This window comes from Mustela nigripes, chromosome 9 (assembly GCF_022355385.1).
Source record: "Mustela nigripes isolate SB6536 chromosome 9, MUSNIG.SB6536, whole genome shotgun sequence".
Classification (NCBI taxonomy): domain Eukaryota; kingdom Metazoa; phylum Chordata; class Mammalia; order Carnivora; family Mustelidae; genus Mustela; species Mustela nigripes.
Window position 1 is genome coordinate 23,195,627 of NC_081565.1, and position 27,873 is coordinate 23,223,499.

The 27,873-nt window shown below is 49.7% G+C and overlaps 1 protein-coding gene across 6 annotated transcripts in view; it reads left to right on the forward strand.

Annotated features, from left to right (window-relative positions):
• Positions 1 to 98: 98 nt before the first annotated feature.
• Positions 99 to 27,873, forward strand: part of EPB41L4B (erythrocyte membrane protein band 4.1 like 4B) — a 123,650-nt gene continuing 95,875 nt past the window's right edge. For 5 of the 6 annotated variants that reach the window (XM_059411113.1, XM_059411116.1, XM_059411114.1 and 2 more), the window contains exon 1: positions 99 to 472. In XM_059411113.1, the coding sequence (XP_059267096.1) occupies positions 167 to 472 (306 nt within the window). In that variant the 5' untranslated portion in view covers positions 99 to 166. The remainder of the gene's footprint in view (positions 473 to 27,873) is intronic. The other variant, XM_059411118.1, reaches the window with a different exon arrangement.

Here is a 27,873-nt window from a genome sequence, read left to right on the forward strand (position 1 = left end):
GGCAGCCGGAGCGCGGCCTCGGCCTCGGCGGGAGCGAGCCCCGAGCCGCAGGCGTTGGGAGGCGGCGCAGGCGGCCGCGGGCACTGACGGCGTCGCGGGGCGCTCCCAGGCGGCGGCGCAGCGGCGGCGGCGCAGGGGGCGGAGGCAGGGGGCGCCCCCAGCCAGGATGCTGCGGTTCCTGCGCCGGACCTTTGGCCGCCGCTCCATGCAGCGCTACGCGCGGGGCGCGGCGGGGCGCGGGGCCGCGGGGCTGGGGGACGAGCGCGACGGGGGGCCGCGGGGGGGCCCGGCCGCTGCCGCCGCCTCCTCGACGCTGCCCGCCGCGCCGGGGGGCAGCGTGTTCCCGGCCGGCGGCGGGCCCTTGCTCACCGGCGGCGCGGCCGTGCACATCTCCGCCGCCGGCGCTGCCAAGGCCACCCTGTACTGCCGCGTCTTCCTGCTCGACGGGACCGAAGTGAGCGTGGACCTGCCGGTAAGTGACGGGCCGGGTCCGGGGCACTGGCACCCCTTCGGACAGCTCCCCTCCCCCAGTGTTCCTCTCTGGGTGCCCCTCTTGCACCTCTCCGGGTGCCCCTCTTGCACCTCTCCGGGGATCCCTTCCCCCTTCTCCTGCGAGCACTCCCTCTCCCTGCTTCCCTCTCGAGCCACTCCGTCCCGGTCTCTTCTGGAGCCCTTTCGGTGGCCCCGTGTCCCCGTCTTGGGACATTGCGCTGCTGGGTCGCGCCTTCTCCGGCTCCCACCTCGTCCCTAGGGCCTCACTCCCTCCCCCGCTCGCCCCGTCCCCTCTTCCCGAGTCCCCGCCCCCTGGCGCGGGTGACCAGTGTTCCCCTTCCGTCCCCCAGGTTCCAGGGGGGCCTTCTTGGTGCTGGGTTATTGGTTAGAAAAATCTCAAAGCAATGCAAGACTGCCCCGCGGTGGCCTGCTTGCCCCCACAAAGTCGCCACCAGGCCTTGTCGAGACGGCAGGGAGGAGAAGCCCCTTCCCCTGCTGCCCAGCAGGTGCCCCAAGTTTGGGAGGGAATCTAGGGGGCCATTTCTCTCCCGAGCCCCTCGATGTCCCCCACCCCTGCCCCATCCTAATCGCAGAGCCCTTAACAGCCTTCCGCTTCTCAGGGATTTGGGGGACTTGGGAGCTAACTCTATAGTCGACTCTTGGATCCGGCCAACTTTGCACCGGCGGAGCCCTTTGCTGGGGCGCTGGGAGTCGGCTCTAGGACGTCCACTGGGCCTGGTGTGCGGGACTGCCCCCCACCAGCACCCCGGGCAAAGTGCGTGGGGCGGCCGAGGAACACCCCCCCCCCCCCCGCCCCGGGCGGTGGCGCGGTGCGGGGCCCCCCGCCCACAGGTGGTTGCACCCCGCCCCCCTCCAGCAGTGAGCTAGGCTGGCGCTGTTGTCCCCGCCAGGGCGTCCAGCTTTCTAGCCCGAAGGGGCCAGATGTGATCAAATCAAATCCGCACATTAATGGGCGCCTACTGGGCACCCGGCGCTGCGGCAGACGGTGCCTTTGGGAATCTTTGGGTGTGACTGAGGACACAGCGCCGGTGGAGCTTTTAGATGAATGTCACCGATCATTCCGAGGGGTTCACGCGGAAAAAAGAACATACCCAGACTTCCAAAGGAAACATGTAGGCCTTCCCGGGTGTGGGAAATTCTTTAGGCTTCCCAAGGAAAGTAGGAGGGAACTAGGAACCTGTGTGGCTTTTAGATGGGAAAATCCGATGCTGCTTGGCCTGGACTTTAATGCAGCCTTAGGTGTAATTTTGAGACAGTTTCAATTTATGGCAATTTTATTTTTGTGCCTCCTAGTGCTCTCCGTAGAATATCGTTTTGTTATGATAATACCCTTGTGGGGCCTTTTTATTCAGGGAAAAGGAGCCAATGTTCCTGTGCTTAGAGCTGTTGTCTTTAAAATAGCATTAAAATGTTACTCCTCCCCACGACTGAGGCTCTCCAGCTCTCCAGCTCGTCTTCAGCTGGGAGGGGAGGCCCCGGGAGCCTGGAGGATTGGAGAGCCCGGCAGCTGGTGTGGGGAGAGGATGTGGCGTATTTTGCATCTCGGATCGGGGAGAGGAATGCTTTCCCTGAGAACTTTGACGGAGCTCCTAGAGGATTTTCTTGTCTATTCTCCAGGGATGATTCGTTTATAAAATGTATTGCTTCTGTCAGGTTTGTGCGACAGGCTTAATTGGGGTTTCTCAGATGAAAAATGCAGACTGAACCAAATGCATACGTGGTGGGTCAACCCAGACAGGTACCCCAGCGAACAGGTTGGGATGGGGCCCACACTGAGTGTGGGGGAGGGGGGATATTTTACATCCGGAAAGGTTTCTCCGCCTTACGAGAGGTTGCTTGACAAAAGGTTTCCCTGGGTTTTCTTAATGGTGGCAGATTTCTTGATGCTTTTAAGACGTGACAGAGCGAACCCCAAATATTATTTATACAGACGCACGCCTATGTATAGCCACCTGTCCAAAGACAAAATGCAGGCTTTTGTCATGTGAGCCCTCAGGGAGGAATGATCAAGAAAAACCACCAGTGGGCACGGCTCATCAATTTAAAGATTTATTAGATATTAGAACTGCATCACACAATCTCCTGCACTAGTCTTCCCAGATCAGAGTTTTAGCTGTTGTAATTAATTCCCCCAGTACAAGGTTAGCGCCAGGCTCCCAGTGAATTTGTGGATGGATCCATCGCCCGTGTGCTCCTTCCTAAGACGCATTTCCCAGGGCTCACGTTTTGTGCTGTCCTGTTGGGCATGTAGCCCCACTTGCCATGGTCCCCCTGTTCTGCTTTCCTGGTTTTCACCGATTCCTGGGCCCTGGTGTTGCCCTGCTCCCTGTCACACAGATAGGATTCACCGTTGGCTGCCATACCCTAAGCTGGATTTTCTGTCCCCCTGTCACTTCCATGGGCACCCCGTGCACTTGCCAGGCTGACTATGGCTCCTTTGTCATTGAGACCTTGTGGTGGTGTTAGCTTCAAGGATTCCTTTGCTCTGTACTGGAACAGGGGTGATGCATTGTCATCAGCCGTTTGATTCGTCCTGATCTGGACACAGGTTCTGCAGTTGATTTGACCCCAGAAGCACCTTTGGTGTGACCACGCTGGGCCACGCACGGTGCTGTGTGCAAAGGCGAACCAACGGTGCTGTGTGCAAAGGCGAACCAAGGGGGGCCCAGAGGCTCCCGGGAAACACAGGTGGAAACACGACGTTTTATTCTAAGTGGTGCTCTGTGATGTGACGGGATGGGGACCGGCTCACCCAGATAGGGTGCTGGGGGATGGGCGGGTTACGGGGCCTTCCCAGAGACTTTGACTCTTGCTGTGGTAGGACCTCAAATCTGCGTCCCTTGTGCATTTTTAGAATACTGCTTATGTCAAGTCCACTCCTGGGCTAATCCGTGGCCTGTGGTTATATATTTGTAATAAAGGAAGAAGCACCTGTGATCCTCTTCAGCAGTCCCCCAACAGGGCCTCCAAACCCCCTTGTCTGGGCTGCAGCCCCTAGCATGCCTGCTTGTTTTTTTTTTTTTTTTTTTTTTTTTTTTTTTTTTTTTTTTTTTTTTTAAAGATTTTATTTATTTATTTGAGAGAGAATGAGTGAGAGAGAACATGAGAGAGGAGAAGGTCAGAGGGAGAAGCAGACTCCCCATGGAGCTGGGAGCCCGATGCGGGACTCGATCCCGGGACTCCGGGATCATGACCCGAGCCGAAGGCAGTCGTCCAACCAACTGAGCCACCCAGGCGCCCCAAAAAAAATTCCTCTATACCTGAAATGGGCTTGCTGTGCAAACCTCACTTCCAGGGGAGTCCCTGGCTCGCCCTGCAGCCCAGAGAGGCACCCTGAGCCACTCTTCTTTGTCAGAAAACCTGGCCCTGCTTGGGAAGGCGCTGCTTCCCTCTCCTAAGAGCTGCCTGGCCCTGCTCGGCCCTCAGGTGTGGTCTGGTCCGCGCGGGGCAGGACTCCCTCGGCCTGCCCCAGACACTTGCCTTCTATTAATGCAGCTGAAGATCCCATTAGTGTGCTTGGCAGCGGCACCCGCTGTTGACTCATATTAGCTCTCTGTTGACTAAATCCCTGGCATCGCTTTTGCTGCTTTTGCTCGTGCGGCTGTTGCTCAGCCCCGTCTCCCCCCTTCCCTGCGTGCACAGTCTTCCAGCAGCTCTGGGTGGAAAGCTGTGAGGATGTGTGTGCGACTGGCTGGTTAGCACTCCCGCCATGCCTTAGAGGGCACGGCTCTTGGGTCTGGAGTGGTGCGATTGGCGTGGTCGCTTTCACCGAATCTGGAACTCAGCATCCATTCGCTGTGGTGGGTGCAAGCAGGGAGAGCTTTGGAAGAGCCCAGCTGAAGTCTTGCTGGGCCAGCTGTGCAACCTTGGGCTGCTCAGGCCCTCTGAGCATCGATTTCCTGGTCTTTCAAATGAGGATGTTGGCAGGATTATGTGAACAGTGTACAAAGCTTCAGCACACAGCAGGCCCCTGGTCGCTTTTGACCTCACACACCTCCCACCCCTCCTCTCTGGCCTATGGAAAGGGTTTGGAAGCATGTCTAGTGATGGACCTGAAAAACCCCAAAAAGCTGCGGCAGGAAGGCTAAATATCTCTTTGTGGAAATCAGAAGTTGTATGGGATGTGAGAGATGCTTTTATGAAAGTTTCACTCTATTTTTTTTTTTCTAAGACTTTATTTATTTATGTGAGAGGAGGAGAGAGAGAGCACAGGGGTGGGGGGGGGGGAGGCGGGAGATGCAGACTCTTGGCTGAGCAGGGAGTCAGGTGTGGGGCCAGTCCCAGGACCTGACATCAAGACCTTAGTGGAAGGCAGAGGCTTAGCAGACCTGTTTCACTTCAGATGCAGAAAGGATATCCTCACCCCCACCCCCCACCTTAGATGCAAAATTATTACAGTTTTAGAGCTAGAATCTCTGATTCAGCGGAGTCCACGTGATAGAACATCAAGATCGTATGCCTTATTTCGGAGTTGAAAGGGACCCTAGAGAACACACACCCCATCCTTTGCGTGTATGGGAAACCGAGGCCTGTGCATGGAGACTGACTTCGACTTCCCTTCAGTCACTCAATGAAGAGTCGGAATGGGTTACTATGCGAACCCCGAGTGCCTAGCTTTGGAGGTGAGTGTAGGATCAGTGGTAGAAAGACCGCCCCCCTAGTCCTGACCCAGGACTGTGGAAAGGGGGTGGGATATGTTCCTGGCTATTGGGAGGAGGACCCATTTTCCCCAACAATGGGAAACCCCAGCAAAATGGTTCCCTAACTGCAGTGTACTTTCTTTTTCTCTCCAGTTAAAATTCCCAGGGTTCACCCCCAGCATTTCTGACTGAGTGGTTCAGGAAGCTGGACTTCTCACAACTATCCCAGGCGATTCTGGTGGCCAGGGTCCCTTCACACCCTGTGAAAAGCACCGGCGGTAGAACGGGGAGCAGAGGGCAGCCGTGCTGTGCGTTAAGAACTACTGTGGGGGACACCTGGGTGGCTCAGTCGTTAAGCATCTACCTTTAGCTCAGGTCATGATCCCAGGGTCCTGGGGTCGAGCCCCACATCAGCCTCCCTGCTGAGCAGGGAGCCTGCTTCTCCCTCTCCTGCTCCCCCTTCTTATGTTCCCTCTCTCACTGTGTCTCTGTCAAATAAATAAATAAAATCTTTAAAAAAAAACAAAAACAAAACCAAAAAACTACTGTAGGCACGCTAGCGCCATGGTCATCTCTGAGCCGGGGGGTTGGCCGTGTCAGCCCTGAGCTTTAGGGAGCCCATTTTTGTCCCGGTGGAGTGAGGCTGGGGCAGTTGTGCTGTTGCAGTGGCCCAGGTGAGGGCTGACAAGGGCCTGGCCTGCAGGACCGGGCAGAGTGGTGGGCAGGGGGAGTCCGTTGAGTGTGGGTGGAGGGGAGGGCAGAGGCCTCATGGGGTCTGGTGTGGAGGCGGGGAGGTCTTCACCCTCAGGTGTAGGTGAAATGGGGGACCCTTGAGGACACCCCAGAAAATGGAGGAAGGCAGCTCCTCATTTCCACCCTCTCCCAGGGTTCTGACTTCTGTGACACTTTGCCTCATCCTGGGCCTCTGGGTGGCTTACTTTTTCCTGCCCCTGCGGGAAGGTGTTGGCTCAAGGTGGTCCTCCCGTGCTGACCCCCAGTGTCAGCCTGTGAATGAGGCCATGGGGTACCTCAGACCCCTACCTGGGTCTCAGTTTATGTATTTGCAAAAATAACTTTGTTAAAGGAGGGCTAGTGGGAGCGGGGGCAGTCAGAGAAGAGGAGAGGTGAACATCCTTCCCAAGTGGGATACAGACGTGACCTCTGTCACACTGTGGTTTCACACTTGCTGGACTGTCAGTGTTAATATGGAGGAGGGGGGCGTCTGTCAGCGTTTCCCGTGCCCGTAATGTGACCCTACGCTGGTCCAGGACCGAACAAATATTAACTTGCTAAGCACTTTCACGTGCATAATCTCACTGAATTCTGTCCCTAGTGCACCTCAGGGATGAAGGCACAGGTCTGTTTAATTCTGAAATAGCAAAAGCGTGTGTATGTGTGTGTGTGTATATATGTGTCTCAGTGGGGGTTGGGGGGGTACTTTCCCTTAAATTCTTGCCTAGGGACTTAAAAAAAATCCACTCAGTAATCACAGAAATCCTCCACCCACAATTTGTCCTCAAAACAGGTGTTCCTCCTTGTCCACTGCCTGGGTCCCTGTGCCCGGCCTCCTCCACTCTGCCTGGAGCGCTCCCTTCAGCGGGCACCTGATTCTGTGGGCACTCGGGTGTCCTTCTCTGGCCTGTGCAGCTGGGGGCAGGCAGATTCATCTTGCTGGATTTTTAAATTTTTCCTTTTTTTTCATATTGGTGTGTGTCTTCGCCCCCTACTTTCATTTCACATTAGAACATGCTTAAAGCAGAAAGACTAGAAAATAAATGCAGAGAAGTGGAAACATCTAAAATTTCATCAGAGATAACCAGTTAAAACTGTGGTGTATATCCATGTGTGGTTTTTTTTTTTTTCTTTTTATATTTAGGTATAAATATGTACTCAAAATGATGAATTTGCGTGGGTTGATTGAAAGTCCACCTCTTCGGCACTATTGAATAGGGATCACGGGCCCTGAGTTTGTGTCCCTTGAGGGTAGAGGCTCTTGGCCCCCCTTTATGTTCCCAGGGACCCTCAGCCGGGGTGGGAGCCCCCAGGGCTGGTTGCCCTCTGAGCTCTCCTCCTCTCTACTGCCCCTGCCTGAGTGAGAAGCAGCCTCCCCATCCTTGGAGAGCCTCGCTCCACCATCAGCTCTGCTTTCTGCCAGGTTTGAGGCCCTGCTGATGGAGCCGCAGAATTCTCTCACATCTGGGGGCTTGTGTTCTGAACACCTGCTTTGGGTGGTCACTGTCCTCTCACCGGCTAGGGATGCTGGTGCTTAGCTACCAGCAGGAGCCGATCTGGCAGAGATGGGCGGGAAGCCTGCAGCGTCCCAGGTGTGCCCCCTCTGCCCTGATGCCCCCAGTCGCCTTCTGCAGCCTCTGGCTTCTCTCTAGAGTAGGGTTTGATCTCACTAGTCCTGCTCGATTTTTATTTCTGGTTTATTTTTCATCGTTTCCCAGAATGTTTCTGTGTACCCGTAGTAAACAGTCAGCAAGGGCTCCTTGAGCACTTACACTGCACGGAGCCTTGGGAGGGATCCGCGAGGGATGAGATCATTCTGATCTCAAAGGGGAAACCGGGTGAATACGTAACTGGTAGCTCCACCTGAAGGAGGGCGGAGGGTGAGCAGCCGATCTGTGGAGTGGGGCTGGCGATGGTTTGATGCCCAAAGTGACATCAGGTTGTCCCAGAGGATGCACAGGAGGGAGTTCATGCAGATTTGGTCAGAAGGTGTCAAGGCAGAGGAAACAGCAAGTGTAAATGCGTGGACGTTGGAACCAGAAAACTCCATTTCCTGGGCTCTGGGCTCCTTGGAGTAGAGGAGGATTGTAGAGCTCTGGCTGAGTCCCTAAATCTTAAAGGAGCGAGTGAGGAACCTTGAAAGCACAGATGTGTGTCTTTAGCTAATCAGAGCTGAGGCTTACTGAGCATTTGCTGTGTGCCTGGTCTGTGCTAAGTGTTTAAGGGATTGGCTTGTTAAATTCTCACAAAAACTTGGATGGTGTAATGGCTGTTATCCCTGATTTGTAGAGGGGGGAATCAGGGCTCAGGAGACAGGTTCTAACACTTGGCCACGTCACATAGCTAGTGAAGGTAGACTCCAGCTGGAAGCTCAGACTGTCAGGAGAGATTCAAGGTCTGGAAAGTCTCTCTGACAGCAGGAGCAGGCCTTGCTGGGGGTGGGTTCTGAGACTGTCCCAGGGCTCCTGAGGTGGATGGGGACCTCTGAGCCTCCTTTACAGGCCAATTGGGGTTTCCAGAAATCAGATTAAATGCTTTTTTAATTGTTAAAAAAATATTTATTTATTTATTTAAGTAACTTCTACCCCAGGTGTGGAGCTTGAACTCACGACCTCAAGACCAAGAGTCATACACTCTCCGCCCAAGCCAGCCAGGTGCCCCCCCACCCCCCGGCCCCGGAGTTGCAGCTTTCAGGCACGCTCATTGAATACACTTCCGCCCAGAGGACAGTCTGGTTTGATGGCCGTAAATTTTCAACACTGAGGTCAGAAGTAGCCTACATCTTGAAAAAGTGCTTCATAGAACAACACTGAACTTCTCACACAGAAAAGCATTCTGCATATTCTGATCCTGCCCAGCTTCCGTCCCTGTGCTTTCATATACGTGCGCATAAACCCGGTGTCGATTTTTTTTTCTCGCATCCCAGCCTTCGTGACAAACCCCTCATCATTTGGTGCCCTCTTCTGTGACGACTCCAGACTGCATTCTCCCTGCAGTCTGTGTGTGTGTGATGTGACGTGATTAATCCTTGTCTCTCCCTGTCTTGGGGTTGACGGCTGATATGCAAAGCACCTGGTATCTTCTCTGATAGGCAACCCTACCCCTTAGGCTTGCAGAATCTGTGTCACTCGCCTAATTGCTGCTGTGCGGGAAGGTGTTATTATCCTGTTTACACGTGGTCTCAGCTAGCATGTGGCCTTGGGCCACTCAGGTAATGAGTGTGGTAGAGTCTCAATTGCATCTAGGATTTCTGACTCGTTTTCTAGTGCTCTTCTGCCAGCCATGCTGGGCACACTCGGCCTCCCTGCTTGAAACGTGTGTTCCTGGGAGCGCCTTTGTGATTTGACAGGTCAGAATTTCATGCAGGAAAACCTGCTGTCTTCGCCTTTCAGCATCTTTGGCCCCAAGTCCCGTCTATCATTTCTCCGGGTCTTTCCCCTAAAGTCATAGCTGGCCAAGTGCCCAGCGTTTCCTTGTGGAAGCTAAGGACTAGAAGGCACAGTCCCCAAGGTGCTCTGCCCCCTGTGAGATTATCTGGAGCTTCCTTGTTTCCCAGCACGGAGCTCGGTCTCGAATGCAGGACTGTCCCGGCTGCCAGCCCAGCTCGCAGCTGGGTTGGACCGCCTGGTTCCATGGGGGCCTGCGGCGCCGGCCTCCCTCAGCCCTGTCGTGTCTCCTCCATGCCCGTTTCTTTTCCATTTGTTGTCGTCCCTGTCGTACCTGACCTCAGCTCAGTCAGGTTGAGGTCGGCGTGATAGTGCTTTTCCTTTCGCCCACCTCCGTGCTTGGTCAGCAACAACCTCTTTGAATTACGTTTTTTTTTTTTTTTTTTTTTAATTGTGATAAAGTGTAAGTAACATAAAATTTACCGTTTTAGCCATTTTAAAACATCGAGTTCGGTGGCACAGAGCGCATTGACATAGCTGTGCGGCTGTCACCACCGTTCATCTCCAGTCATCTTTCCACGCTGGAACTCTGTGCCCGTTAAAGGATAATGGTCCGTCCCCTCCCTGCAGCCCCTGGCAGCCACCCCCCTACTTCCTGTCTCTACGAATCTGACTACTCCAGTTATCTTCTATAAATGGAGTTATGCAGGATTTATCCCTTTGCGCCTGACTGCTCTCCCAGCATAGCATCTGGGATGACAAGGGGCATCCGTGCCGTAGCATGTGTCAGAGTGCCCTTCCTTTTTCAGGCTGAGTAGTAGTCCAGTGCAGGCGGGCCCTGCATCTCGTTTACCCATCATCCAGGTTATGGACTTCTGTGCAGGTCTAGGCCTTCCTAGCTCAGTCCTGCCTGTTCACGAGTGGTACTGCTATCAGAGACTCAAATGTCCCCAGCCCTCCGCTCATGGTTTTATTCTGGCGTTCTCTCCCCTGAGACTCTTCTTCTCTGTGCTGGTCATCGTCCCGGGCTATCTGCTCTTTGTCTCCCCCCGACACGCTTGTCTGAATTACTCCATGTGGGCAGGTTGTCGGTCTCCCAATTTTTGGAGCTGCAAATATAAATACAAGAGAGTGCACCATGAATAGTTTAAAGAAAAATAATACCATGAACGCCTGTGTACCCACCACCGAACTTAAAAACAAAGACATCAGGATTAAGCATCTGCCTCTGGCTCGGGTCATGATCCCAGGGTCTTGGGATTGAGCCTCAACCCCCAACTCCCACCTTGCCTAGTGGTGAGTTTGCTTCTCCCTCTCCCTCTGTGCCTCCCCCTGCTCGTGCTCTCTCTTGCTCTCTCTCAAATAAGTAAATAAAATCTTTAAAAACAAACAAACCAAATAATAAAAAAACATCACTAATACGGTTAAAGCCCCGATGCTCCTCTTGACCACACTTTCCGCCCTTCCACTCCTCTGATACAATGTCTCTCGTCCTTTCCTTTTCTATGTTATAGGTTTACTGCATCTGTATGTTTATCCACATGATATATTGTTTTGTGTCCTTGTAAACTTTATAAAAATTGATTTTTTTTCAATACCATGTTCATGAGATTTGTCCATATTGATGAGCTCACCCTAGTTGTTATTCCTCTAGAATTCCATTGCATGAATCTCCTGAAATCTGTCCTTTGCTGGTGGACATTTGGGATGTTTCCAGTTTGGGGCTGTTGGGAAAAAATGCTGCTTTGAACCTCCTGGAATGAGTCTCCTGGTGCGAATATGCAAGCAAACGTCTCTCCTGGGTATCCAGTCAGGAGTGGACTGGCTGGGAGGGCGGTGCACAGGGCCTTGTAAGATCACGTGAAATCGTTTTCCCAGAGTCCCAGCAGCATATAAAAGCGTCTGTGAATCCATTCTTCCACACTTGGCACTGTGCAGCTTTTTTTGTTTTATTTTATTAGTCTAGTGGGAGTTCGAGGAAAGTCACCGTGGTCTTCACTGTTCAGTCAGTAATGAGATTGAGTGTATCTGCTTGTGTTTGTGAACCATAACCATATTTCCTCTTCGAAGACTCTGTTCTTGATTTTTTTTTTTTTTTAAAGATTTTATTTTTTATTTGACAGAGATCACAAGTAGGCAGAGAGGCAGGCAGAGAGAGAGAGGAGGAAGCAGGCTCCCTGCTGAGCAGAGAGCCCGATGCGGGACTCGATCCCAGGACCCTGAGATCATGACCTGAGCCGAAGGCAGCGGCTTAACCCACTGAGCCACCCAGGCGCCCTGTTCTTGATTTTTGCCTGTTTTTTTTAGTCGTCCTGTTTCTCCTGTTGTGTTCAGCTTTTTCCCTCCTAGTCTTTATGAGATTGTCTCCCATGTGTTGCCTTCTTCTGAGGTAACCTTCATGGAAGCGAGAACACTTCTCTCTGAGTTCCCACACAGGCCTTTCCTTCCTAAATGGGGAATTAATGTTTCGACTTCAGTTTTGCTATGCGTGAATTTTAGAGTCAGTTGCCGCTGGTGGGTTTTGGTGAGGAATTGTAGGTATCTAGATTGCACTTCAGTGCTGCCTATTTTTTTCAGTTTTTATTATCGAAATTTCTAAGCATATGCAGAAGTAGAGAGAACCCCATGTATGAACCACATAATGAACCCCAAGTACCCATCATCAGGCTTCATCTATCAAGATGGCCACACTAATGGCCATCGGTATCTTCACCTCGTCCCTTCCCAGTGATTTTTTTTTAAAAGATTTTATTTAACAGAGAGATAGCACAGCAGGGGGAGCAGCAGAGGGAGAGGGAGAAGCAGGCTCCCAGCTCAGCAGGGAGCCCAACATGGGACTTGATCCCAGGACCCTGGGATCATGACCAGAGCCAAAGGCAGACACTTACTCGACTGAGCTACCCAGGCGCCCCCTTTCCCGATGATTTTAAGACAAACTCCAAACATGTTATTTCAAACTTGCACTTCAGTGTACAACTCTAAAAGATGAAGGTTATGTTTATAAATAGATTCACTATACCAGCAAAACACCTAGAAAATGGTTATCGGAAGATATTTAGTCAGTGTTCAGATTGTCCTGTTTGGCTGTCAGCAAGGTTCTTTCATTGCGTTTGGTTGATATTTTATCTAGAGCTTTTTAAAAATTGTTTTCAAAATATTTTTTCCCTAGCTTGTTGAGGTATAATTGGCAAATAAAAATCATATACGTTTGGAGTGTAAAGCTTGGTGATTTGATAGAGGTATAAATAGTAAAAGCTGTTACTGTGCATCGAGCTAATGGACGTGACTGTTGTTTCACCAGTTATAGTCATGTGTATCTTAGTGAGTTTCTGAGATCCACTTTTAGCAAATTTCGAGCATATTGTACATTATAATTAACTATAGTCACCATTGCTGTATGTGAGATTCCCAGAACTTGTTCGTCTTCTAACTGAAAGTTTGTGTTTTTTTGACTGACATCTCTCCATTTTCCCTACCCAACAATTTAAAGGTCTCAATCTAGAGTTTTCACCTCCCCCCGCCTTTTTGGGGGTCATTTATTTGCCAGTTTGTCCTATAATAGTTTCTCACTTTCTGGATTTTGTCGATGGCATCCTCAATATCTGGTTACTCTCAAGTGCTCTTGGTACAGGGAACTGGCATTATTTGACGCATCTGACTCTGGGCATACAGAACAGTAAGAAGGCTCTTTGTCCTGAAGAAGCTTGGGTGGAGACAAGTTATTACACCTGGTGTAAAGAGTGCCATAGAGAACTTTAAGCTCAAAAAAAGGTCTAAGGTAAGGGGACTGAGTGGGACAAATGGGCAACCAGAAAATCCCAGAGAGTTGGGCTCTGAAGACAAATGGGAGAACAGCCTTCCTGGTGGCCAGATCAGCATATGCAAAAGCACGGAGGCTTGAAATTATCTATTCAAGATTCCTACTCCTTGCTCAAGCCCTGCCAGTGACCCCACGCATCCTCTATTTTTCATAAGATGTTTCTATGTTTCTTCTTCGAAAAGGTCCAGATTCCTCATCTCTGGAAAGTTTCCAGTATATTTGATGAAAGAATGTCTTTTTCTTTTTTTTCTGTGTTTAACACCCTCTTTCGTCATTAGCTCCTTTACTTTTTTTTTTTTTGAGAGTGCGGGGGAGGGAGAGGCAAAAGAGGGAGAGAGAATCCTAAGTAGGGCATGCAGCCCCGATATAGGGCTCAATTTCATGACCCTGAGATCACGTCCTAAGCCAGAATTGCGTTGGATGCTTAACCGACTGAGCCACCCGGTACTTCTCTTGACACTGGTTTTGAATGTCTCCCTTGACCTTGGATTCTTCCTTTCTCTAGGTCACTCCTATTTGGGAACCCTTCCATTTTCTGGGAGGCCCCCAGTGAGCCCTTCCCATCTCCTGGCCGGAGGTAGCAGCAGACATCTTAGGGAGCAGAATCAACGAACTCTTCCAAGAAGGGAGACAGGGCAGATGGTGGGGCAGCGGGAACCACTGGGTTATGCCCCTAATGGAGCCCTTGGAAGCCACATGGCCCAGAGCTGCGTTCTGGGATGGCAGGTCTTCCCTGTGTGCGTTGGAACATTTACTGCTGCTCCTTGTAGCCCGCTGCTGCTCACCTGTGGCAAATGAGCAGTAATTAGTGTGTAATAAGAGCGGTTGCCTACACGCAGTCCTCCCGGCTGCTTCCCCTCTCCGTGGCCGACTGACAGTCAGCAGGCCTCTCGGCTTCTCTGAAACTCCTCTACTTCTCCTGCACGCCAGCCCCTGTTCTCCCCGGGCCCTGCAGAAACACTGCCTGCCCTCTGGCCTGGCCATGAAATGGACGTGGGCTTCATCCAGGAAAGACCCAGGAAACTGTAAAAGGCTTATGAGGGTTAGTTATTAACCTGCAGAGCACGCTGGCAGCCTGATACACAGCATTTCACTGGCCGTAGTCCTTTTATTGCTCCTGCTTGCCGGACCCGAGGCCCCGAGGTCCAAGCCGCCTACTCAGTCGGTTGCCGTGTGTACTGAGTGACAGCGAGCTGTGAGGATGGCCACGAGGGTGGCCGGTCAGAGTCCAGGGAGGGGCTCAGACTGGCTTGGAACTGGCCCCCATTCATTCCCGCAAGCTGGCAGCGGCAGGTCCCACGGGGTTCTCCAGGGTGAAAGCTGAGACAGGGAGGTCCGGATGCCAGGATATTGTAATGAGAGAGCAGGGAGGCCAAGGTCGAAAGTATTTGTTCAGGATACATCATCAGGGTTCTCTGTAGGATTTATTTTGCTTGGAAGTCCAAAAGTCTGTTGCTTTGCCCTCGAAGCTGAGGTGGATCGTTCCTCTGAGACCCGTAAAGAAAAAAATGAAAAAATTACATGCTGTCTTCTAAAAGAAAGAGGATTGTGTGTACCTGATTGGAACCGGCCATGTATCATATCAACTCACTTCAGGGGAAGAGCTCTTCCACGCATGTGACTTGTCCAGAGAGCCGCAGTGCCTTGACTGACAAGACCTGTGTTATCTCATTTCTTTGTGAAAAACAGCAACAAAAATTCAGGATCATCTAGTGTGTTCAAGGCCCAGTGCGGGGAGGATGAAGTGGTTAAAACTGTGGACCCTCCTTAGAAGCTCTGCGGGGCGCCCTGCACACCTGCTGTCCCTCATAAAAAGGAGGACGAACACCTTCAGCCTTGCCGTGGTAGCCCAACTCAAGGATTCAGGACGGCCCCTCCCCCCTCCTCATGGCCCCAGCTTGGGGTTTCAGGCTCCTTCATCATCTGTACCCTGGGGGGCCGTTTTGCCTTGTGTTCCAGCCTTCAGCACATCATTGCTTTGCCCCCTGGCTTTCCCGGGGTACCGGTCTACAGCCGGCCTACCGCCACCAGAGACCCGGTCATTTCAGGGTTTTTTAAGATTCCTGGGGATTCCGCGGTACGCCAAGTTTGAGAACCAGCATTCCACGGCATCACACCCCTTACGATCATGTAGTGTTTTACATTTGGTGCCATATTTAATCCCAATAGCACCTTTCTGAGACAATGACGCGCATTCTCCCTTTACAGAAAGCTCAGCAGGAGCATTTTTGCCCAATCCCACAGCTAGTAAACGTCCAAACCAGACCTGAAATCCTTCTCAGGCCCCACGTCCACTTTACCGCAGGTCTGCCCCTGGGCTGCACCCCGCCGGTCCTCTGGGTCCCCCCACCTCCGTTCCCCATGCTTGCTTGACTTCTTACCTGCACGCCTCTGATGGGCTCTTCCCCTTCTCGCTGATCAGTTCTGGCCCCAGAAGAGTCCGGCCATCTCTCAGGGTGCATCTCAGAGGCTCTCAGGTCTGTGAGGCTTGTGCCGAACACCTTCTTCCCTCCTACAGAGTCTTCCCTCTCCTGCCTGAGAGAGCTCGAGGGCCACTTCTGCCTTGCAGGGGAACCAGTAGGTTTCCTACTGGAGTAGTTGTCCATGTAGTAATTAGAATAATAGGAAACATTATTGACTTTTTTTTTTTTTTTTTGGCAAATGATTTTCTTTTGGTAGAGTATACATTAAAAATTCGATCATTAGTGACATTTAGTACACTCAAGGCGTCAGGTTCCCATCATCACTGCCTAGCTCCAGAACATTGTCGTGACCTCACAAGGAAACCCTGTACCCGCTAAGCAGTCATTCGCCATTCTCCCTGCCCCTGGCAACCACTGATCTGTTTTCTGTCTCTGTGGATTTGCCAGCTGTGGATATTTCATATAAACAGAATCATACAGAATATTTGGCCTCTTGTGTCTGGTGTCTTTCCCTTGGCATAATGTTTCCAGAGAACATTGACCATTAACATTAATGGAAGCACTTTACATGGCTTAATTCATTGGCTCCTCACAACTATATTAGCTAGGTGCTTCCTATGAGCATCCTCATTATGCAGATGAAGAGATTGAGGCTCAGAGGGGTTAAGCAACATGCAAGAGCACACACAACACATAAGTGCTCTTGGCTTCCTCATTGTCCTACTGGTCTCTGCTCTGCCTGCTGTTGACCTTGACCTTGAGAAATTAGAAGTGTAAACTCTGTGTGTGAAGTAGAAATTGAAGGGCAAAATTGCAACATCAGGAGAGGATTAATCTATGGCATCAGGATAACATACATGATGCAGCTCCAGGAGCAGAAACCAGGAGAGGTACCTCTCAGGAGACTGCAGAACAGAACTTCCAAGTTGGATTCTACAGTTAAAAGTTCTTGGTTTAATTGGAGTGGATCAGTTTTGTTAGAGATTTTTTTTAGATGTCAGAGGTTGAGTCTGAGGATTGTGTATCTAGCATCAGAATCCAACTGGCATTCCAGGATCACTGAAATGTTGCAGGATGAGTCTCAAGAGCTAAAAAGTGAAAAGGATCCCACCTAAAAGATTTTTATAAAACTCCCTGTAGTGTCTACTGTATGCTAGACATAGTTCTGAATGCTTCCTGTATACTTACTCAGTTAATTCTCACAAAAAATTTACAGGGTGACTATTGCCCTATTATATAGACAAGGAACCAGGTGCAATACAGACAAATACCAACTCCAGGTTCTTGCCACTAGAATGTGGTACACCCAAGAAGTCCGGCTCCAGGATCCAGGCTCTTCATCGTTTTTTTTAAATCCTCATTTTCAGTTTTAGACTATACCTTTCCTGAAGGCAGTGAGATCAGAACAGCCTAGTTGCTTGAATAGGAAGAAGATAAGGGAAAAAATAATGAGGAAATGTTTTTATTAAAAAGTAATGCTACCTTGTTATACCAGTTCTTCACTTTTTACTTTTTTATTCTTTTTTTTTAAAGGTTTTATTTATTTGAGAGAAAGAGAGAATGAGTGGGGGGAAGGTGAGAGGGAGATGCAGACTCCCTGCTGAGCAGGGAGCCCAATGCGGAGCTCAGTCCCAGGACCCTGGGATCATGACCTGAGCTGAAGGCAGAGGTTTAACCAACTGAGCCACCCAGGCACCCCAGTTCTGCACTTTTTAAAAATAAAAGCAATACTTGTTTAATTTAGAATTAGTTTAGAATTAGAATTAGTTTAGGGATTACCGATTAAAGAAAGTACAGAGTACAAATCATAAAATACCTCTACCAAGAGTACCGCTTTGACATTTTGTGTATAACCCTGTCCCTTTTTCTCTAAGCGTTGGCAAAAAAAAAAAAAAAAGTTTTTTTCAACAAAAATGTGATCATACTGTGTATACTTAAAAAAGAATTCTGGTAAAACATGTTCTCAGTCTTTACACTGTACTACGGCTTATATGTGAAGAAAGGCTTGGAGAGAGATGGTCCTTGTCACGGGCGGGAGAAATCTTATCTTTGCAGCCAAGAGAGCCCCTGAGCCCTTGTGTAGAAGGATCCACAATGGCTGTGCTATGAGAAGGCATGTTATAGGGGACTTTCGGCTCATGATAGGGCTGAGGTTGGCCGCAGGTTCTGAGCCCAGCTGAGCATGTTGGATCTTCATGTGTGTTCCCGGTCTTCATCTCATTTAAAACTTGTAGGCCAGGGGTGTCTGGGTGGCTCAGTGGGTTAAGCCTCTGCCTTCCGCTCAGGTCATGATCTCAGGGTCCTAGGATCGAGCCCCGCATCAGGCTCTCTGCTCAGCAGGGAGCCGCCTTCCGCTCTGTCTCTGCCTGCCTCTCTGCCTACTTTTGATCTCTCTCTATCAAATAAATAAAATCTTTAAAAAAAAACAAAAAACTTGTAGGCCAGCAGAGCAGGTGTTCTCAGTCCCATTTGGCCGAGGGGGTAGACCAACCCAGAAAGGTACATTTGTTCTTTTGACTCTTTGGAACTCCCTGCCACCTCATTGTGCTTCTCAGATAACCATACTACCAGGCAGAATGACCGGGCACCATCACAGCTGGACAGGTGAAATCGTGTAGGGAGGGGTTCCTTGGAAGTAGAGATGGATTTCCCCTGGGGATGCGAAGCTTCAGGGGAGGTGACCATTGCACTGATTGTGACATTGAGTGACAGAAGATTGGCAGTCCGGGTGGACAGACGACCCCACGCAGGAGGGCGGGAGGGGGATGTGTCTGAAGAGGAGAAGCAGAGGAGACGGGAAGAGAGACTAGCACCCCTGGACACGTGGACTTTGTCTCTGCAGGGTGGTTGGAGGTGGATGGACAGACTTAGAGGCTGTCACTGGCGTTGTGGGTCTGAATCAGGGTGATGCTGGACATGGGCAGGAGATGCAGGTGCGGTGGAGTTGGAGGACCTGGAATGCAGTGGATTTGGTGGCTGGATTTAGGAGTGGGATTGAGGGAGAAGCTGAGATGGGACCCCCATGTTTTGTGCTTGGCAGTTTGGGGAGGTAGAGAATCCTGAGGGGAGAAAAGCAGTAGAGAGGGACCCTAGTACCATGTCGGCTTGGTCTTTGCTTTCATACAGTTTGCAAAAGTAAGATTTTTTGTTTGTTTTCTTTCTTTAAAAGGTCCTCCAGATGGTGTAAGTTTTAAGGTGCCACAAAGCCCAGATTCACTACTGGCTGTGTTTTAGTTGAGGCAAGTGTGAGGGGCCAGCAGGTCAGACTCCTGGGGAAGAGTCTGGTTGGGGCTTGGAATGCAGTCCATGTCTGACAGGGCCAGCTAGGAGGCTGGGACAGAGGGGCAGGTGCTGATGTCTGTAGATCTCTGGATGCTTGTTCTCTGCCAGGCGCTGATTTTACGTGGGGTTTTCAGCTCAGACAGTCCCTGAGCATAGGGGCTGATGTTCCTATCACTGTTTTACAAATGACAAAAGGAAGGCTCCCTAAATTCTTGGCCATTCTGCTCTGTTGCTGTCCACATCTGGGCAGGGTGCATATTTTCAAGGAAGAGCAAATAATGAAGAGATGGGCATTTATTGAGTGCCACAGCCAGGCCAGGGGGCTAGGTGGATACAAGACAGAGTCAAAGATACATCTTTTTTTTAAGCAGCTGCCTGTTTAGTGAGAAGATCGGTCTTTTGCATTCACTGAGAATTCTACAGCTTTTCCATGCTTTCCTCCCATTTTTCTTGCTGAAGAACCAGGGCAGGAAACCGGCAGAAAAATAGTGATACACCTTGCTTTGTGTAGAACATGTTGCAAGTCAGCCCTCATCGGTCAGAGCTCTGAGATAGTTGGCACTAAAATGTGCAGAAACTCATATCTGGCACATTGGACCCAGGGGAAAAGCAGGACCTGAGTATTCCATTGAAAAATCATGGCTCTGAATCCCAGTGTGGGTTATTTTTAGTCTCAGTTGTTTATCTTCTAGCTATCCACATAAGATGGCGTGAGAAGGCGATGAAGACGTGTCTATATGGTTTGGCCCGAACTGAATTTTAAGCCTCCTCTTTTTGTATTCCCATGCATTATGCTAAGTGAAATAAACCTTCCACAAAAGAGTACTCCCCCTCCCCCCATATGATTCCACATATATGCTGTTCTAGAGCTCGCAAAGCTAGTCTGTGGAGAAACTAAATCAGAAGAGCCGTTGCTTCTGGGGGCCGCTGGGTTTGCCCGGGAACTTTATGGGGTGACAGGAACGGGCTGAATGGTACCAGGGTCGGGGGTTATACAGATGTTTCCACCCGTCAAAGTGAAACTGTGCAGATATGTTAAGGAAATTTATTACCACCAGCCAAAAAAGATAAAAAATTTAAAAGATTAAAAAAAATTAGTGGAGTAATGAGGATGCAGAATGTTGGTAATTGTTAAAGCTGAGTGGCAGGTGTTTAATATGCTGTCCTGTTTTGCGTTTGTTTGAAATTGTCCGTATTAACAGGTTTTCTAAAGAAAGAGGGGACCAGGTTTTCTTTGTTGATTCCTCCTTTCAGGAATCCAGTGAATCCTCCTTCCAGAGAAGTCTGGTCTCCTGAGGGACATGCATGCTCTCTGGGCACTGGGGTTGGTCCCAGCCAGGCCTGGCTATGCTGCTCTCTCCAGTTTCCTTGCTTTCTGTCTTGCTGGTGGCCATGAATCTTGAACTCTGGCTTTCTCCCACTGGCACCTGCCACCACCCCTATTTTTTTTTTTTTTTGTCCCTGTCCTTTTGTTATTCCTTTGATCCGGGAACTGACCCTCCCCTTTTGTGGGACTTTGACCATCGCACTCCACCCACTCCACCCAGGACGGTTTCCTCTTATCTTGGACTCTCTGGCTCCTTGGGGCCACCGTGATTCCAAGTCATTCTCTGCTGTTAATTGACTTGAGTTTCATTTCTCTTTAGCTTAGGGTGGTAAAGTGCCACCTGCGTGCCTTTGTTCAGAGATACAAGGTCTGTGAATTGGAGGTGTCCCCACATTCCTAGGCAGCTGTAAGCTAGTACGTGCTGTGTGATTCCGTTTATATGAACTTCGAAGCAGGCAGAACAACTCTGTGGTACCTGTAGGATGGAAGAAAGGGGTAAAAATGGGAAAGAGGCATGCGGGGGCTTCTGGGAGTCCAGTAATTTCCTACTTTGTTTGTGTATGTCACCCTTTCATTAAAAAGTAAACTAGAGGAGGGCGTCCGGGTGGCTCCGTGGGTTAAGCCTCTGTCTTTGGCTCAGGTCGTGATCCCAGGGTCCCGAGATCCAGCCTCTCTGCTCAGCAGGGAGCCTGCTCCCCGCCACCACCACCCCTCCCCCCCCGCCGCCTGCCTCTCTGCCTACTTGTGATCTCTCTCTCTCTCTCTCTTTCTGTCAAATAAATAAATCAAATCTTTTTTTAAAAAAAAACCTAGAGGTTAAGGCAAGGCTTTACAAAATCACCACTTCTCACATGATAAAATTCAAATTTGTAGATTTAAAAAAAAAAAAAAAAAAAAAAAAAAAGATGAAGATCTGGATTCCCAGAGTGGCAGTTGGCCAGATCTGTGTGGTGACTGCCTGTGCTCCCAGCCCCCCCACCATTCATCATGGCCTGCTTCAGTCGTGGGCCGGCCTGGCCCCGTGGGTGCACCACTCCCATTCCTGGTTCTGCGTACCTCCAGCAGGAATCCGTCAAGGCGGCTGGTGTGGGGGTGGTACCTGAGTAAACCCACACAGAGTTTCCTCCTCCATTCACATTCTGTTGGTCTCCTAGAAGGTATGAGTGTTGTGGTGGTGGGGGAGGGGCGTGTCAATGCCTGCTTCAGTGTCAGTCTTATAGGAATACCTTTGGGCATGGATTTGAAGTCCTGAGGTGCTGGGATCTTGTGTGTTAAGACATTGCAGGTGAATTAGTTCTGCTTGAACTGGGGATAGTTGGGATAGGCTTATGACCAATGCACAGCAGTTAAAGAAGGTACTCGTTTGTACCCAGGTATCGAGGTCTGTCAATCATTTCCTATTTGTGTATTCTATTTTATTTTAAATTTTTAAAAGATTTTATTTATTTATTTTGACAGAGAGAGAGATCACAAGTAGGCAGAGAGGCAGGAAGAGAGAGAAGGAAGCGGACTCCCTGCTGAGCAGAGAGCCCAATGCAGAACTCAATCCCAGGACCCTGAGATCATGACCTGAGCCGAAGGCAGAGGCTTAACCCACTGAGCCAACCAGGCACCCTGTGTATTCTATTTTAAAGTAACGTTGCACAATAATACTAGTTAGTGCTTGTACCTTTCTTGGCATTCTGTTGTTGCTTTTAAAAATACATATATGATTGGTGGGGCACCTGGATAGTGCCGTTGGTTAAGCATCTGACTCCTGATTTCAGCTCAGGTCATTATCTCAGGGTCCTGAGATCGAGCCCACTTCAGGTCCGCGCTCAGTGGGGAATCTGCTTGAGCTTCTCTCTCTCCCCTTCCCTCTGCCTCTGCCCCTCCCCCTGCTCGAGTGTGTGTGCACACACGTGCTCCTGCTCTCTCTTAAAAAAAAAAAACAAACCAGGGGTGCCTGGGTGGCTCAGTGGGTTAAAGTCTCTGCCTTCAGCTCAGGTCATGATCCCGGGGTCCTGGGATCGAGCCCCACATCGGGCTCTCCACTTCTCGGGGAGCCTGCTTCCTCCTCTCTCTCTGCCTTCTTGTGAGCTCTGTCTGTCAAATAAATAAATAAAATCTTTAAAAAAAAAGCCCATAGATGATTGGAAAATTTTTTTCTTAGTTAATGGATATGAAAGGCTAACTTTCTGGGTGGTGAACCACCACAGTCAAGATTCTTACAATAGTTCACACTAACCACAAACCACATACCTCAGGGAAATAATCGTGTTAATGCCATCCTTACAAATCCAAACCTACAGGCTGTAAGCATCACACCTCCTTTCCTCCATCTGAATGTGTCATTCTCTGCTTTCTTCTTGCAGGATTTTTTTTTTTTTTTTTGTAAGAATACTGAGTCACCAAAAAGAGAGGGAGAGAGAGGAAAAATCGAAGGCCAGCTAGAAAAAAATGTGATTTGTGTGCCCTTGCCTCACATGGGTGGTTGCTGTGCCTCAGTTACAGTTCTGTGTCTCTAACTGCCAAGCTCACCATAGACAGGGTTAAAAGTCTTATGCGCTTTTCCACTCATGAACTTTTTTTTGAAACTTGTTCACGCACACAGAGCCAAGTAAAAAGCCTGAAAATTCTGTGCCTTAGCAGTTGGTGTGATCACTAAAAGTTTTCAACTGTAGGCAAATTTCCTAGTTGGGTTCACCGCCCGTGATTTTAGAATACCAGGTCTGGGTGGCACCCGAGGAAGTTGGGCTCCATGGCTGCTGTGACTCAAGCAGGGGCCCCCCAGCGAAGGCTCTGGGTCCCCAGAAGGCTGTGTGTGGGGGGAGGTTCCTGGGGCTGAGAGTCTGTGGTCCTGAGCACAGCTCCGGCTCTGCCCGGGCCCACTGCATGTTTCCATCTTCTCCACATATCCCCGGGTGCTTGTGTCGTCTCCATCGTACAAGTAGGAAAAAGACCCCAAAAGGCTAGGGGGCTTAGCTGGGCTTATGCTGCTTGCGAATGGTGGAGCCCAGGTTCACACCTGGTTCCAACCTGAAACCGTGGGCCTCCCCCTGTCAGCTCAGGCTGTGGTAACAAAATGCCTTAGACGGAGTGGCCTAAAGCACAGATGTTTCTTTTCTCTGGTTCTGCAAGTTCGAGATCAAGGTGCTGGCAGAGTTGGCCTCCCTGGAGGCCTCTGTCTCTTCTGGGCTGGTGGCTGGCTGGCTCCTTGCCGTCTCCCCCCTCGCATGGCCATTCCCATTGTCCTTGCATGTGACCTCATCTTTCTCTAAGAATACCAGTCAGATCAGAGTAGGGCCTACCCTAATGAACTCATTTGAACCTCTTTAAAAGACTTTGTCCTCAAATACAGCCCCATTCTGAGGCACTGGGGGGCTAGGGCTTCAATGTATGAAATTTGGAGGGACACAGTTCAGCCCATGACCCACCCCCCTTTTACTTGATCTCCATAGAGCTCGCGTCCTGTGAACGGGCATGCTAGGGAGAAAGAGGCCACCTCCATCAAGGGGGCTGTCTGACGGGCTCACTCTGGGGCTAAGGCCTGTTAAATTCTTCATTTCATTTGGAACTTAAACATTTTTACCAGGTAAGAAATTCCCTGGCCCTAAACTCAGCCCGAGTGGAGAAATAGAGCTGGGACTGAGCGGTTCCCTCTACCCTCCTCCTCCCCCCGCCGCCTTGCATGCGGACCCTAGAGCTGGGGCCTTCAGCCACTGCATCACGGGGTGGGCTGTGACATCTGGAAGCCCCTGGAGGGTTCCGCAGAGAGAAGGGAAACAGTGGTGACAGGACTGGGGCGTTCAGGGAAGCTTTGTGGGTGAGGTGGCCTTCTTTTGGAAATCGAGTCGCGCTCCTAAACCGCTGGTTGGATGGGAGCAGTCCTCCACCCAAAGTTAGTTCTCTTCATGTTTCTTGGCTGGTTTCCCTGGGAATTCATGGCATATTTATTTATGTGGGGTTATTTGCTTTCCGAATTGCATGGCGGGGGAATCTGCAATCTGGCTGCAGAAAGTAATTTGGCAATTCATTTTCAGGGCTGCCCTTCTTCCAGCAGCTTGTTTCAAACTCAACCTCTGGCACAAAGACATCCATCATTTTAATTGCGTGTTACTGTTTAGTCAGGCACAAATTCGTTTCATTTTCTTTTTCCTTTCTCCTATGGGTTTTTTTTTTTCCTGAACCACCATTTAAAAAAGCCAAAAATATTTCCCTAAACCAGGCACTTTTTATAGTTAAGGAGTTTTTAACACTGAGGCTTCTGGTTTTTCAGTGTTGCATATTTGGTTCTTAACCTTTCAGAGACGCAAGGCTCGCCTGTTCTTTTTCCTGTTGCGATAACATCCATAATACGGTTGTCTCAAGATGGACCAAGGAAAGACAGTTGACAGTTCTGTCGGTCCCCGGGTCAGAAGGTTCACGTTCTCCTCCTGATGTTGCGCTGGCTGGCTGGCAGCGTGACCTGCCTCATTTCACCCACCTGTAAAATGAGGGACTTGAACGTGCTGATTCCTAGAACATTCCTGTGTTCCTCCTTGGGAACTTGGCTGTTGAGTAGGGCTCCTTACCAAGGCCTGCTCACCGTGGCTATCTAAGGATGCCCACCAGGGAGCGTGTTCTGTTCCGTATCAAATGTTTTTAATCTGCTTGGTCACAGTTGATGGCGGTTTTTTTTAAGTTCAAGGATAAAAATCAATCCTGTATCCCTCAGAAACATTCTAAGGAATAAAAATCACTGATGCCATGAAATGAGATAGGGTAGAATGTTTAACTTTGTTGTCCCACGCTTAAAAGATTTAGCTTTTGTTGCTGCACGTATTTTCTCACTGTAAAAGAATGTTATTGGTGTCGGTGAAGTTGGGCACGGAGTACAGTAGCACACCCCCTTTATGGGCTCCACCAAGGACCAGGGGCAGGGATGAAATGGGACTTAAGAGCCACAGGTAGGTCTGAGCTGCATCCCGACAGAAGTCTTGGATTTCTTGGATTTTGCTCTAGGGTCGTGGAAGAAAATCAGTTGTTCACTGCTTGGATCTGTTTCCCCTTTTTGCATCCCGTAAAGGACATAGACTGGTCCCAACCACTGGCTTGGATTCCCAAAGGCAGGGTTCAGGCCAGACTGTGTTGACAAACTCCAAACCCTAACTCCTTTGCCGTTTGTGAGCTTGAAGTGTTTATTATGGGACTTCTCGAGCACATGAAGTACAGAGAATAGTGTGATGCAACTCTCAGGTGCACAGTACCCGTTTAGTAACTGTTTACCTGGAGTATTTTATTCATTTTGTTTTATTTTATTTTTGTTTTTGTTTAAAGATTTTATTTATTTATTTATTTGACAGAGAGAGCGAGGGAGCACAAGCAGGCAGAGCAGCAGAGGGAGAGGGAGAAGCAGGCTCCCTACTGAGCAGGGAACCTGATGCGGGGCTCGATCCCAGGACCCTGGGATCGTGACCTGAACTGCAGGCAATCACTTAACCAACTGAGCCACCCAGATACCCCTTTCTGGTGCAATTTATTGAGTTCTTAATAAGTAGTCGGTGAGCGTAGAGTAATATTCCAACTCTTGATTTTAATATTTCTCCTTAGGAGAATTAGTGGCCTTTCAAGAATAGTTTTTTGGTTTGTTTATTCCTTTTCCCCCCCTCCTAGAATGAGTATGTTTATTCTACTTCCTTATCTCCAAGCAGGTGATACCCTAAGCTAGCATTACAGTGTAGGGATTTCCAAAGAAACGTTTTTTAAAGTTACACAAAGATTTATGTACACATACATATGCCACGAACACCTGCTGTATCTGTGTATGTGTATGGTTTTCATTCTGGTTATCTGTTGTTGGATAACAAACTCCTCCACTTAGGCTCAGTGACTTAAAACTACAACCAGGATCCTCTCGGTCAAGGATGTGAGTGGGGCTCAGCTGGGAGATTGTTCTGCTGCTCCTGGCATTGACCAGGGTCACCAGGAGTATTCCTTTGGAAGATGGGCTGGTGTGAAGGGCCAGAGATGACTGTGCTCCCTTGGTGCTTTGGCAGGGAGGTCTACAGTGGTTGGACCCCGCTGGGACAGTTAATGGGAATACCTGCCTGTGGCCTCTTCAGCCTGGCAGTCTTAGGGCAGTTGGGCTTTTGACATGATGGCTGGCTTTACCCATAGAGAAGCTTCCCAAGAGAATGGGCACCTCACCTTGGAAATGACAAAACATTACTCACACCATATTCTATTTGGCTGAGGCAATGCCAGATTCTTCCAGATGCAAGGGAAAAGAACAAAGATCTTAAAAAAGAGAGAGAGAGAGAGAAAAGATCTTGTTGCCATGTTTGTAAGCACCACAGTTAAAAAATAAAACACACTGGGGCGCCTGGGTGGCTCCGTCAGTTGAGGATCCGACTCTTGGTTTTGGCTCAGAGTCATGAAATGGAGCTCCATGGTCAGCTCAGAGTCTACTTGAGATTCTCCCTCTCCCTCTCTCTCAGCCTCTCCCGCCAGCTCTGTGCGTCTCTCTTTTAAATAAATAAACAAAAATTTTATAACACATGGGCATGCACATGCACACACACACAGACACACACACACACACACACACAAACTTAACACCTTAGGTACTTGCCACCTGCGAAATTTTGAGTCCCCCGTGTACTTGATTGTCTTCTGATGAAAGAAAAAGGCCCCTGGGGTGGAAAGCCCCTGCCCATTCAGGTCATTCAAAGCAGTCTCCTGTCCACTGTTTCCATTCACTAGAGATTTCAGTGGACTCATTTGGGCAGAGAGCACAGTGACAGATTACATGACTCACCTGGCCTAATAAGGAAGGTGATAAGGAGAGGCCTCCCCAACCTAGAACTTGTAAGAGCAGTTTGTCCAGTGAATCTGTGTTAGGGAGGCTCTCTGATGCTCTGTTAATGTCCCTGTTGGTAGGAATAGCATATTGCAATTGGCCTGTTAGATATGTCACCCCAAACTGAAGAGTATTCAACACATGCTTTCTCTGATGTTTCTTACTATAGTTTCAAGCATAACATTTGAAGATTTATTTTATTTACTTGAAAGAGAGAGTGTGAGAGAGAAAGAGAGTGAGAGGGAGGGGCAGAAGGAGAGAATCTTTTTTTTTTCTTTTTTAAGATTTTATTTACTTATTTGACAGACAGAAACCACAAATAGGTAGAGAGCAGAGACAGAGAGGGGGAAGCAAGCTCCCTGCTGAGCAGAGAGCCCAGTGTGGGGCTTAATCCCAGGACCCTGGGATCATGATCTGAGTCGAAAGCAGAGGCTTTACCCACTGAACCACCCAGGCGCCCCAGAGGGAGAGGATCTTTAAGCAGACTCCTTACTGAGTGCAGAGCCCAACACAAGGCTCAGACCCACGTGATCAGGATCTGGGTCGAAACCAAGAGTTGGACGCCCAACCAACTGAGCCACCTGGGCGTAACATTGGAAGTGTGGGTCGAAACCAGTTTTCAGACAGCCAGCATCAAGTAGTTTTAGGTGTCTTGGACTTCATTCAGCATTGTAAGGAATAAAAGGAAAACCATCCCTTAAACTAACTGTTGAATCTCTTGTGCATGTTTGGAAGGAGCTATAGGGAGACAGAGGTCACTAGATGTTGGCTATTCCACACTGATTGAAAGAAGGTTCATAGGATCATGGCCAGGGGGATCATTTAATTCCAGCAGCAGCCCTCTGAGGGCTGTGGCATTAAGGGAACAAATGAGTGCATTGAATTTCTGTTGCTTGGCCCAAAGACGGGATTTATCCACCAGGAACAGTG